Source organism: Suncus etruscus, chromosome 14 (assembly GCF_024139225.1).
Source record: "Suncus etruscus isolate mSunEtr1 chromosome 14, mSunEtr1.pri.cur, whole genome shotgun sequence".
NCBI classification, from domain to species: Eukaryota; Metazoa; Chordata; class Mammalia; order Eulipotyphla; family Soricidae; genus Suncus; species Suncus etruscus.
In genome coordinates, this window is record NC_064861.1 from 24,757,042 (window position 1) to 24,770,926 (window position 13,885).

General features: G+C 42.6%; 1 protein-coding gene across 1 annotated transcript in view; it reads right to left on the reverse strand.

Annotated features, from left to right (window-relative positions):
* Positions 1-13,885, reverse strand: part of ANKHD1 (ankyrin repeat and KH domain containing 1) — a 147,275-nt gene that overhangs the window by 6,581 nt on the left and 126,809 nt on the right. Inside the window, 21 exon segments of the mRNA XM_049787352.1 lie at positions 418-594; positions 8,461-8,574; positions 8,577-8,652; positions 8,655-8,768; positions 8,770-8,961; positions 8,963-9,316; positions 9,319-9,417; positions 9,419-9,436; positions 9,438-9,500; positions 9,502-9,708; positions 9,711-9,740; positions 9,742-9,774; positions 9,776-9,819; positions 9,822-9,867; positions 9,869-10,091; positions 10,207-10,214; positions 10,216-10,361; positions 10,915-10,930; positions 12,031-12,163; positions 12,634-12,648; positions 12,700-13,156. Of these exon segments, the coding sequence (XP_049643309.1) occupies positions 418-594; positions 8,461-8,574; positions 8,577-8,652; positions 8,655-8,768; positions 8,770-8,961; positions 8,963-9,316; positions 9,319-9,417; positions 9,419-9,436; positions 9,438-9,500; positions 9,502-9,708; positions 9,711-9,740; positions 9,742-9,774; positions 9,776-9,819; positions 9,822-9,867; positions 9,869-10,091; positions 10,207-10,214; positions 10,216-10,361; positions 10,915-10,930; positions 12,031-12,163; positions 12,634-12,648; positions 12,700-13,156 (2,565 nt within the window).

Here is a 13,885-nt window from a genome sequence, read left to right on the forward strand (position 1 = left end):
TCATGTCTTAGTTAAGCGTAAATTGCCCAAAAAAAGAATATTCTTACTTATACATAGAATTTTTTCTAAATTGTAAAAATAAGTAATCAATTATACCCAATTGACCAGATACAAATATTTAGCTACTTTAAACTTAAATTATTTCACAATACTTTCCCCAGAGGGGTATAATATGATTTACAGTACCTCTCTTCTGAATCCAAGACCAATATGAACATTTCTGATTTGGAAGAATTAACTTGACCCTTCTCAAATTTCCTGTCCTCCAAAAAAACGACAATGTTTGACATAACTGCAATACAAACCTTGAGTCATCTGCATACCACTTAATTTACTAAAGTCATAGTATAGTTTCCCTGAAACAAATGATTTAAAAACATATTCAAGGTTTTAAGAAAGCTCCTTCATGATTCCTACATGAGTTTGTAGCGCTTGTCCAAGGATGAGGAGAAAAATGCTGTCTGTTGAAACTAGGAGTCCCAACAGGAGCTGGCCCTTGCAGGAATACTCGAGTTCCTGGGATGCTGGAAAAACTTGTCAGAGGAGCAGAAGAGGAAGATGGGGAGCTGCCTGATGGGTCAATAGATGGTAACCCTGAAACAAAACAGGTCCAAGACATCCACTTAGCCAAGGCTTTAAAAATTAAAAGTCTAAGGTTTACTTAATTCCTTTTTTGGGGGGGGCTCCATAGATTAACTCCAATATCTCATCATGAAAGTTTATACTTTACATCTAAACGGCATAACCCGTTCCTTAATTCCCACCTCCCATTTTTTTGGTTTTTAGGTCACACCCAGCAGCGCTCAGGGTACCATATGGGATGCCAGGATTCGAACCACAGTCCTTCTGCATGCAGAAGGCGAATGCCTTACCTCCATGCTATCTCTCGGGCCCCCCATAATTCCCTTTTGTTTTCTATTTTTTTTTTTTTTGGTTTTTGGGCCACACCCAGCAGTGCTCAGGGGTTACTCCTGGCTGTCTGCTCAGAAATAGCTCCTGGCAGGCACGGGGGACCGTATGGGACACCGGGATTCGAACCACTTTTGGTCCTGGATTGGCTGCTTGCAAGGCAAACGCTGCTGTGCTATCTCTCCAGGCCCCATAATTCCCTTTTTAAAATAAAGCAAGCAGTTAATGTTTGTAGGTCACAACAAAGTGAATATTTTAAAGCCCAAACCCACTTTTATCTTGCAGTTCAGTAGTATTAATTATGAAAAACCGTCCAGTGTTTGAACATGGGGGTAGGGATGAAGTAGATGGTTCTCAACATAGAGATTGGGTTCCAGCCTTGCACTACAAGGATCCCTAAACACAATGGGAAAGACCCTCCACCAACTCTCAGCACCATGGAGTGTGGTCCAAAACAAAACATAAATGAAGAAAGGCAGCCATCTAGTGCAATGTTCCAGATCAGTGCAGGCCCAAAGATATTCAAGAAGGTCGCAGATAAAAATCAAGTGGATCATGGGGACTGTATATGTTAAGGGAGCCAATCTATAAGGGCAACACAAACCATGGTCATAAAAGAAGTTTGACAAACACTATTTCAATCTAAAAGTTTATGTCGGAGGGGCGGGAAGATAGCACAGCGGTAAGGCGTTTGACTTGCATGTAACTGATGAACACTGGTTTGAATCCCAGCATCCTATATGGTCCCCCATGCCTGCCAGGAGCGATTTTTGAGCGCAGAGCCAGAAGTAACCCCTGAGTGTCGCTGGTGTGACCCAAAAACCAACCCCCCTCAAAAAAAAACTTTCCACTAGAGAGAACAAGTGCAAATGAGATATGTTGTGATTAAATGGTATTGGTCATTAATGTCTTTGAATCTTTTGTGGAAATCTCAATATATAACTATTTATTTATACAGTTACAGTAATTTCCTATGGATGACAACAAAACCAATGTTTTCCTTTTTAAGGAGGAAAAACATACAATTAAGTAAATTTCAGTATTTTACCTGATTCATATGAAAATTATATCAAAATTTCTATCTAGTATGAGAAAATTTTAATTTAAGTTTCTGAAATTCATAGAAGTCTTCCCTCCCTCTCCCTCCCCCTTCATCTCTCCCTCTCCCTCCCCCTTCATCTCTCCCTCTCCCTCTCCCTCTCCCTCTCCCTTTCTTTGTCTTTTTCTTTCATCAAATCTGGCTGCACTCAGGATTACTCCTGGCTCTGCACTCACGATCATCCTGCAAGCTCAGAGGAGACCATATAAGATGTTGGGAATTGAACCCGGGTTAGCTGCAAAGTGCCTTACCTGCTCTACTATATCTATTGTCTAACTCCATATTACTCTTTTTTTTTTTTTTTTGTGGTTTTTGGGTCACACCCGGCAGTGCTCAGGGGTTTTTCCTGGCTCTGTGCTCAGAAACTGCTCCTGGCAGGCACGGGGGACCATATGGGACGCCGGGATTTGAACCGATGACCTTCTGCATGAAAGGTAAACGCCTTACCTCCATGCCATCTCTCCGGCCCCTCCATATTACTCTTGTTTCTATGAACATGTGCAAACATAGGAGAATGCTGGATCATATGCTAACTCTGACATTTCAAAAAATTTCAAACTGTCTTTCCTAAATTGTATCATTAAAAATTTGAGGTTTCAGATTTCTCCTTTCTTCTCCTTAACCCCTCCCTCTCTCTGTTTCAAACTCTGGGCCTCACACAAGAAAAGTAGATCACCACTTAAGTCACATTACCAGCTTCTTCTTTCTCATCATTGTGTTTGTGTAGTTGTTTGTGGCCTACACTTGGCAGGGTTTATTCCTGATGGAGCTCAGGGGAACATACAGGGTGTCAAAGACTGAACAGTGGTTGGCTGTATGTAAGGCAGTTGGCCTATCCAACTGTACTATCTCTCCATCCCAACCTCTTCCTTCCTTTTTTATGGGGAGGGGGGAGAGTAACTCCCAGTTGTACTCAGGGGTTACTCATGGGTCTGCACTCCAAAATTACTCCTGACAAGCTCGGGAAACCATATGAAATACTGGGGACAAGCTGCATGCAAGGTAAACAAGCTACCAATGTACTATATTGCTCTGACCCCTTCTTCCTCATCTAAAGTTTTATTATTTTGGGTGAAGAAAGCTAGTTTTTATTGAGATTTATTTAGAAAAATGCACTTCATGTAGGACCTTGCACACAGGTGACCCAAGTTTCATCCTCAGCATCCAATATGGTCCCCTGAGCACTGCTAGGAATAGGAATGACCCCTAAGCAGGCTGAGCGCAGATTAGCCAAAAGAATTCTTTTCTTTTCTCCTCTCCTCCCTCCCTTCCCCCATCTCTCTTCATTACTCCTGGTTTTGTGTTCAGAAATCGCTTCCGGTAGGCATGGGGGAACATGGGTGCCAGGATTCTAACCACCATCCGTCTTGGATCGGCTGTGTGCAAGACAAACACCCTATTGCTGTGCTATATCTCTGGCCTGCAATCACAATTTTGTAACTGCAAGACAGGAGAGGTATGAGGCCTGGATTCAATTCCTTTTAAAGAAAGCAACAAGGGCCGGACTGCAGTTCAATCTCCCATCATCCCCCAGGCCAGGAGTAACTAACCCCTGGGCATCATCAGGTGTGCCCCCAAAAAGCAAAAAAAAAAAAAAAGGGGGGGGGGAGCCGGAGAGATAGCACAGCGGTAAGGCATTTGCCTTTAAACAAGAAGGGCGACGGTTTGAATCCTGGCATCTGGTATAGTTCCTTAAGCCCGCCAGGAGCGATTTCTGAGCAGAGCCAGGAGTAACCCCTGAGCAATGTCAGGTGTGATGCATTAAAAAAAATAATAATAAAATAAAATAAAAAAGAAAGAAAGCAACAAAAGAAACTACATGAGCAATTAAACAATGTCAAGTTTACCAATAACAGGTGCTGGAAAGGTTAAAGATTAATTCTTGCTTTTAAAAAATCACAGGGCCAGTGAGGTGGCGCTAGATAGAGGTAAGGTGTCTGCCTTGCAAGCGCTAGCCAAGGAAGGGACCGCGGTTCGATCCCCCCAAGCCAGGGGCAATTTTCTGAGCACTTAGTCAGGAGTAACCCTTAGCATCAAAGGGGTGTGGCCAGAAAAACAAAACAAACAAACAAAATCACTACATTTTAATCAGCAATAAATTTGGTGCTCTGGACATGAATAAATGTCCTTACCGTGTTTTCTTCAAGATTAAACGGTGGGGGAGAGCCCCGGATTGTTAGCACAGTGGTAAGGCATTTGCCTTGCACCGCAGCCAATACAGATCCTGGCGTTCCATATGGTCCTTCGACCCTCCAGGAGACTTTTGAGCGCATAGCCAGGAGTAACCCCTGAGCGTCACTGGGTGTGCCCCCAACAAAACAAAATTAAAATGGTTAACTTCCTTGACTTTCTCTCTCTTTCCAAGAATTCATAATCTGCACATTTTATGTTGTAAAAAGGGTTTACTGAATACTGACTATGAGGTGCTGTAGAGACAGTGTAGTGGGTAGGCCATTTGTCCTGGATTCCAACACCTGTACTAGACCTATATGGTTCTAACCTGGAAGCTTACCAAGAGTTATTCCTGAGTGCAAAGCCTGGTATAGGCTACGGTATTCTAAATTCATGTTAGTAAAGCAAAGAATTAAATGTCTTTATAAAGCTTGAGCTGGGGCAATAAGTCTTTATTTTACCCTAAGGTACTTAATATTTGGTGCTAGGAATCAAGCCTCTGTTCTCATATATGAAAGATACATAGTTTACCACTGAAATGAATCTATAATCCTCACAATCAGGTTTTTCTCAAAGGATAAAGTTAAAATAATTACCTACTTATAGAAAAGGAGAAAAGCCTAGAGAACATTTTGACTATAAATGATCTCATTTAGCTTGTATTTCTACTTGAAAGTATGTTGCAATGGCTATGTTTTCCTGAAAAGTACAAGTAAATGGATTCTCCCAACCCACACCCCAGTTCAGGGATTACTCAGGAATCATTCCTATTGAGGTCCTGTGAGACCATATTGTGGTGCCTGAGATCAAACTTGGGTCAGCTGGGTACTAGGCAAGAGCCCTACAACTGTATTTTCTCTCAGCCCCATAAATGGGAACTTTTTGGGGGGCGTTTTGGACCACACCTGACAGTGCTCAAGGATTACTCCTGGCAGGCTTCGTGGATTCCTATAGGATGGTCAGAGAACGAACGTAGTCAGTCCTGGGTCGGCCACATACAAGTCAAATACCCTAGTGCTATGCTATCACTCTGGCTCTAAATGGAAAGAAACTTTTAAATGAAAGCTGAGTCCTATAGCCATACTCGTAAACGTACACATTCTAAACACAAATCAATTTTATAATTAGCAAAAAAAGAAAAAAAGGTTTCTACCTAGACAAAAGATGTACAATAACATTATTTCTTTTGTTTGTTTTTGGGGGCTACACCTGACAATGGTGAGGGGTTACTCTGGCTCAGAACTCAGGAATCGGTGGGGCTTGGGGGATCATACGAAATGCCAGGGATTGAAGTTGTGCCAGCAGTGTGCAAGGCAAAACACACTACCTGCAATATTCACCTCCATGCTATATCTCTCGGCCCCATAAAGTTGAATCTTTTAAAAATTGGGCCCGGGAGAGATAGCACAGCGGCGTTTGCCTTGCAAGCAGCCAATCCAGGACCAAAGGTTGTTGGTTCGAATCCCGGCGTCCCATATGGTCCCCCATACCTGCCAGGAGCTATTTCTGAGCAGACAGCCTGAGCACTGCCGGGTGTGGCCCAAAAAACAAAAACAAACAAACAAAAAAAACTGATTAGAAAAAAAAAAATTTTTAAAAATAAGGGGCCGGAGAGATAGCAAGGAGGTAAGGGCGTTTGCCTTTCATGCAGAATGTCATCGGTTCGAATCCGGCGTCCCATATGGTCCCCTGTGCCTGCCAGGAGCAATTTCTGAGCATGAAGCCAGGAGTAACCCCTGAGCACTGCCAGGTGTGGACCCAAAAACCACACACACACACAAAAAAAAAACAAACAACAAAAAAAAACAACAACTTGGGGCCGGAGGTATGGACTAGGGCATTTGCCTTGCATGCAGAAGGACAGAGGTTCGAATCCCCGGCATTCCATATGGTCCCCGAGCCTGCCAGGAGCGATTTCTAAGTGAGGAGCCAGGAGTAACCCCTGAGTGCTGCCAGTGTGACCCAAAACCCCCCCCCCAAAAAAAAAAGAAAATAGCACAGCAGGTAACATGCTTGCCTTGTATGCACGGACTTGGAACTACATTCATACAAACAGGCTCGCCCTAAGTGGTTTCTGGGGTCATAATTGGGAGTAAGCCCTAATTCACTGGCCAGGTATGGCCCCAAAATGAATTGAAAAAATCCTACCCAAATTACTGGATTTTTTTAGTTCCAGTTAATGTAAATAAATAATAATAATAATAATTATTATTATTATTATTTTGGGGGGTCAGACCTAGCAATGCTCAGAGTTACTCCTGGCTCTATGCTCAGAAATCATCCCTGGCAGGCAAGGGGACCATATGGGATGCCGGATTCGAACCACTGTCCTTCTGCATGCAAGGCAATGCTTACCTCCATGCTAACTCTGCGGTTCTGTAAATAAGATATTATTAAACAACAATAATATTCAGTTTAAGTGTTTCAGATTAAAAACAAAGAATATGATCACAGACAGATTACTGAACACATCTATACCTCAAACTTTGTAAATTTGAGAAATGCAAATAAGTCACTATGATTTAAAACAGCTGCTATAAAATTATTTTTTGTAATGTCAGAGCAATATGAGATTACGCTCTGCAAGTGAGAGAAAGTGATATAATCCCAGGGGACTTCATGGTCACCCAAGCACTACCAGGAATCATCTCTGAATCACTCAGTGTAGCCCCAGAAATAACAAACACAACAAAAAAAGAGACATGGGGGGTGTCGTCTGGTGGCGCTAATGTCTGCCTTGCAAACGCTAGCCTAGGACAGATCACGATTCGATCCCCTGGACTCCCATATGGTCTCCCCAAGCCAGCAGCGATTTCTGAGAGCATAGACAGGAGTAATCCCTGAGTCAAAAGGGTGTGGCCCAAAAAAACAAAAACAAACAAACAAAAAAAAAACAACCAAACAACAACAACAAAACTAAAAAAAAAAAAAAAGGGGGGCCAGAGAGATAGCAAGGAGATAAAGCATTTCCCTTGCATGCAGAAGGATGGTGGTTCAAATCCCGGCATCCCATATGGTCCCCCTGAGCCTGCCAGGAGCGATTTCTGAGCACAGAGCCAGGAGTAACCCCTGAGTGCTGCCGGGTATGACTCAAAAGACAAAAAAAAAAAAAAAAAAAGAGAGAGAGACTTGGGACCAGAGTGATAGCATAAGTGGTAGCTTTTGCTTTGCACACGATGTGGTAGACCTGGAAAGACCTGGGTTCAATCTCTGATTTCTCATTTGATTCCCCAAGCCTGCCTGGAGAAATTTCTGAGTGCAGAGCCAGAAGTGACCCCAGAGTACCACCGGGTGTGGCCCAAACACCCCCCCCCAAAAGACATGCATTCCTGACTTGAATTTGAATTTTTTTTTTTTTAGTTTTGAGTCACAGCTGTGGTATTCAGGTGATCATATGTGGTGCTGGGGACTGAATCTGGGTAAGTAATATTCAAGGGCAGTGCCTTAACCACTATACTATCTTTATGACTACTCTGAAATTCTAAAAAGTATCCAAACAGATTTTGAAAAATAGCATTTTACATCATTCTAAGAAAATGTGATTGACAAAAAGAGATATGACCTCCTGCTGTCCTTATAAAGGATGGAAAGATCATGTAGAAAAGATAAAGCAACTTGGGGCTGAAGTGATAGCATAGTGGCAGAGCCATGCCTTGCATGCTGCCAACCAGGATGGACCCGGGTTCATGGTATCCCATGTGGTCTCCTGAGCCTGCCAGAACCATTTCTGAGCACAAAGCCAGGAGTAACCTCTGACCGCTGCTAGGTGGTGACCAAAAATTATAAAATCAATAAAACAACAAACAAGCGATAGCACAGCCGAAGGGCATTTGCATTACACGCAGCTGACCAAGGATAGATCTGGGTTCGATCCCTAGCATCCCATATGGTCCCCAACCCAGGCGTGATTTCTGAATGCATAACCAGGAGTAACCCGAGCGTGTGGCCCCACAAACAAAACAAAACAAAATAGCAAAAAGCTATCTAATAAAATAAAACTCCAAACAAACAGAGAAAATATAAAGTAACTCTAATGAGTTACTAATAAGTTAACTCTAATAAGTTACTAAGTTAGTTTTTTTTGGTAGATTTGGGGATTGATCATCATGATATATGCAAAGACCAATGTTCTACTATTGACTTACACCCCTAATCCCTGACACAACTTTAATTTCTTAAAATCATATATAATTTTGTACAAATCAAAGTCTTCATTATTATTTCAGATTAATTGTGCTATTAAAGCTTCAAACTGAGGCACAACAATAATGATAACTTACCAACAGGACTAGTAGAAACTCGCTGGGAAGGTGGTCTGAAGCCAGGGGCCTTGGAGTTGTCAGGATGGACGTTTTCCAAGTGTCCAAGTACAGAGTTACCCAAGAATGCTGACGAACAGTGAAAGAGGCATCGGCAGCAACTCGTGAGGACAGTGGACCATCTCCCCAACCCTGGTTAGCAGGTACCTGAGATTGCTCTCAAAGAGACTACTGAAGTGATTGAAAAGTGTGGCTGCTGGGCCAAATGTAGGTGCTAACGTCTTATTTGCTGGGTTAATGTGCATCTGAGAACCATTCATGATGTTCATGGGCTGAGGAGAGCTGCACTGCAGCTTGTGGACCTTGAGGTGGTGTTAAAGGTACTGGATTTGTAACAAAAATAGATTGGGGATCCTGGTGTATAGTTGCATTTGGTACCACTGAGTAAAAAGAACCTCTTGGCTGCATCCGATGAGAAACTCGAGGAGCTGGTACAGCTAACTGAGGTAAATTACTGGTATCTCTGATTATCAGCAGCAACCAATCTGGGTGATGCCAAAGTCAACGAAGCAGGTTCTGAGTTAGATGCAAAAGGCATTGATGTAGGATTTAAATCGAAACATTGATGGGCTGGTGCCTCCTCCTGTGTGTTATTAGAGGCTGGAGTAGGACTACTGGAAGGATGAGTTTCTGGAGCCGCTGGCGTGTTGCTGGAAGAGCTATTGCAACTGTTTGTAGTTGAAGACGGGGTACACAGGTTTGCTATGGGCTGGTCCTGTGTAGATACTTTCTCTTTGGTTGGTGGCATGGCAGAGAAAGACTCTATCTTCTGTGAAGAAAGCTGAGCTTGAGATGTATTTGTGGGTAAAAAATGTGGATAGGAACTTGCCCACAAGACACAGGTGCAGAGGAGACAGAAGGCATGGAACTGCAAGTGCTTGCCACAGAAGAAATCACTGTTGCAGGAGGACTTGTTTTACGGCACACAGGCAAATAAGTTGCTTACTGACTGATGAAGGAGTCCGGGTATTAGTCACACACAGTTGCTGACTAGCAGCAACCTACAGAGGAGACAGTAATAGGACAACTAGCAGTAGCTAGTCCAGCAGACTCTGAGGGTAAAACAGTGCCATTCTGGTTAGGTATCCGGCCAGTATTGGTTATGCTTTTGGGAGAGCTATTGGTGTTGCCAGGATTCACAGGTCTCACTGGGAATGGTCCCCAAGTGTTAGGGGAGGGTGAAAAGGTCCCTCCAAATCTGGGCCATGGGTAAGGCGAGGATGCCGGATCTGTTGCATAGTTTTGTGCAGCCAGCAGGGCAAAATGAGGATGGGGGATAGGCTAAAGGTAGAGAAACTGGGAAAGAAGAACGTACATTGTTGGTACATTCTTATTAAGTTTGTTAGTGGGCTGGAACGTAGATAATGTTTGTTGCTTGTGAAGTTACAAGAGTTGAAGCACCCAAGGGAAATGCATTTTTATTGGAAGCAGCTGTGGTTCCTACTCCAGATGAGAAGTTTGCATGAATGGACTTGGTGCTAGAAGGTGTTCTGATATGGTTTTTAGGAATCAAGTCTTCCAGTTCCTTAGCAGGATCTTGAATAAGTGCATTGATAAGTTGAACTGCGTATCTTGTTGACTCTGTACCACCCCTAGGGAGAAAATTGGGGGAGGGGGGGAAGGAAGATTAAAAAAAAGTTACTACAGTTTTTACCTAACTCCCAATAACGTTTCGAAAGAAAAACAAAATATGTATTTCATAATTACCTAATTGTGAATCATTCTTTCTCCATTTTTATCTTTTTGTGCTTATCTACATCAATATGAGGCACCGGTAACATCTTGTATTGCAGTGATATTGCATCCTCCTCTTCCCATTATCCTGGAAACCACAGAGGCTGGAACAGACAGCTTTCTTTGACCTATGAAATAAAGACTACATGTAAATCTATGAAAAGAAACTTTTTCTTTTGGTTTTTGGGCCACACCCAGTGACGCTCAGGGATACTCCTGTGGCTTTCTGCTAACAAAAATCGCTCCTGGCAGGCATGGGGGACCATATGGGATGCTGGGATTCAAACCAACGTCAGTCCTGGGTTGGCCGCTTGCAAGGCAAATGCCCTACCACATTGCTATCTCTCCGGCTCCTATTTATTTAGGTTTTGAAGCTACATTCAGTGGGCCACAGGGCCTCATAAATTATTCTATTTATTAAAAAAAGTAACTTTGGGCCAGAGAGATATGCAGAGGGTCATTGGTTCAAATCCAGCATCCCATATAGTCTCCCGAGCCTGCCAGGAGCGAGTTCTGAGCATGGAGCCAGGAGTGACCCCTGAGCGTTGCTGGGAGTGACCCAAAAACCAAAAACCAAAAAAAAAAAAACTAACTTTGAGGGATTGAACAGACAGTTCCAATGGCTTATGTGCATGCTCTGCATGCATGAGACTTTGAGTATGATCCCACCAGGGCACTGACAGGCTTGAGCATCAAACTGTCAGGTCAAGTATTATCAGGAAAGGCTCCTGGTTTTCTCTGATAGCTGGAGTGACACTATCCTCCCAATTAAAAAAATAAAATTTTATTTTATTTTTGTGCCACACCCCCGGTGACGCTTAGAGGTTACTCTTGTCTATGCGCTCAGAATTCACTCCAGCTTGGGGTACCATATGGGACGCTGGGGGATCGACCCGCAGTCTGTCCAGGGTCAGCCGAAGAATAAAATTTTAACTTTGGGCTTAGGACATGTGTTCAATGGCAGAACACATGACTTCAACGAGTAAGGTCCTAAGTTCAATCTCCAAAACCAATAAATCAATCTTGAGCACCATTAAATAAATCAAATGAAAAAACCAACCAAAGAACCCTAATCACTCACATTTAAATTATTCATTAATTTAACTGGGTAACCTGTATATAGTTTATAAAAGTTAAGATGAGGGCTTAGGGATAAGGCTCCATTGTATAAGTCCAATCTTTCATGTCTGAGGACATGACTTCTATTCCAAAACCCTCCCTGCCACCCCTAAACTTAAGGGCTAGGGGTCCTTAAACTTTTTAAACAGGGGGCCAGGTCACTGTCCCTCAGACCATTGGAGGGTCTGACTATAGTAAAAACAAAACTTATGAACGAATTCTTACGCACACTGCATATATCTTATTTTGCAATGAAGAAACAAAACAGATACAAATATAATATGTGGCCCGAGGGCCTTAGTTTGAGGACCATTGGGAGAGTACAGGAGGAATAAGTATTACTTTAGTGGTCATCTCTGGTTTGATCTTCAGCACTGCATAGATCACCTGAACACAGACCCAGAAGTAGCCTCTATACACTACTGCCCAGTCACCAAGGTTAAAAAAATTCAGGACAATGGGGCCGCTGAGGTGGGCACTAGAGGTAAGGTGTCTGCCTTGCAAGCACTAGCCAAGGAAAGACCACGGTTTGATCCCCCAGCGTCCCATATGGTCCCCCCCAAACCAGGAGCAATTTCTGAGCACTTAGCCAGGAGTAACCTCTGAGCATCAAACAGGTGTGGCCCCAAAAACAAAACAAACAAAAAATTTCAAGACAAATAATTCCTAAATTCCTACCCTTCGTACAACTTCTTTCCATCCTTCTTCTCTTTTTGTCCCCTTTTTAGGGCTAGTCAGATTCACCTTTATATTTGGAGAACTTAATGGCAATGACACTGACTTGTAGTTACTTGATAAAGGATTAGAGTTACTTCACCATCAGGTCTGAAAGTGAGAAAAATTCTAGTAAAAGATACATTTTAAGATGAAAACCCTCAAATAAAACCTGCATAAAATGATAGAATACCTGAATATAAATTTTTCATTTTTATCAAAATTTAGAACAAGAGATGAGGCAGAATCTATCATTGATCTTAGTATTAAAATTGATTCAAAACTAAAAAGTTGGAAATAGATAAAATTGTGGTATATTGTTATACTATCTATGTTATTGTGCTACAACTGGGAGTGCTCAGGATCATATGGAAGTGTTGAGGACTTGAATCTGGGTCAACTCTGTATGAAGTGCTTTCAACTTCAAAACAGAATTATAAAAATTGCTATTTTTTCCCACAAAATTTATTTCATAACTAAACTAGGAGATATGAGAGAATTTCAATTTTAAAATATTAAAGGTGGGATAACATGGTAGGTTAAACGCAGATTGTGTTGGGAAAACGAATTTCAACTTCTAGTCTAAGACATGAAAAAGGGTAAGATGGAGATTAACAAATCAGAATAATTTACCTTGCTTGAGTTTTAGAAATGGCAGCATTCATTTTTTCTTCTTGGGAATGAACAAGCACTGAGGGATATTTTTTATCACTAGAGGAATTCATATCCACAGTGAAATTTAACTCTTGGCTTTTGCCACCGCTACTACTCTCGCTGTTGCAGTCTGTACTGTCCAAGTTATCTGAATCACTATTTCCTCCTGCACCACCACCTCTGGGTTCTCCATTTATTTTATTTTTATCTGCTTTTTGCTGTGTTAAAGGTACATGCTGCTCCGATAATATTAAATGTGTAGTGGGAGGGGTGTCTTTTGTTTTATTCTTCTTATTTTTCCGATTGGTGCTGGGGGTGGTCACCACACTGGCTCTTTTTTTTCCAAACACATTTGTGAATGTTGCAGATGTTGCAGAAATTCCAATTGTGGTAGTAGTAGTTGCACTAGGAGGTTCTATGGGAACTTCTTGCTCCACTAAAATTATCAAAAAGGATGAAAATCACATTTAGAACTTCAGATAACAAATGTTAACAATATTCCCTACCACCACATTTGGGCTACTCTCAGGTAGCCTGGAGGAGAATGTACCAGTGATCAAACCCGGGGTTTCCAGTTGTTTTTTTTTCCCAGTTATGCAAAACATGTACTCTAGTCTTTGTTGTTAGTTTTCGGCCACACCAGGAGGTGCTCAGAGGGTTTACTCCAACTCGGCACTCAGAAATCGCTCTTGGCAGGCACAGGGCCCATGTTGGCCACATGTAAGGCAAACACCCTACCAGCTGTGTTATTGCTCCAGCCCCTAGTCTTCTAAGCTATTTTCCTGATCCTAAGACATTTCCTAGGGGCCGGACGGTGGCATGGAGTGGTAAGGTGTCTGCCTTGCTGGCGCTGGCCTAGGACAAACTGCAGGTTTAATCCCCCCGGAGTCCCATATGGTCCCCCAAGCCAGGAGTGATTTCTGAGCGCATAGCCAGGAGTAACCCCTGAGTGTCACCGAGTGTGGTACAAAAAATAATAAAAATTCCTGGGGCCGGAGAGATAGCATGGAGGTAAAGCGTTTGCCTTGCATGAAGGTCAGTGGTTCGAATCCGGCATCCCATGTGGTCCCCGGAGCCCTGCCAGGGGCGATTTCTGAGCTTAGAACCAGGAGTAACCCCTGAGCACTGCCGGGTGTGATCCAAAAACCAAAAAACCAAAAAAAAA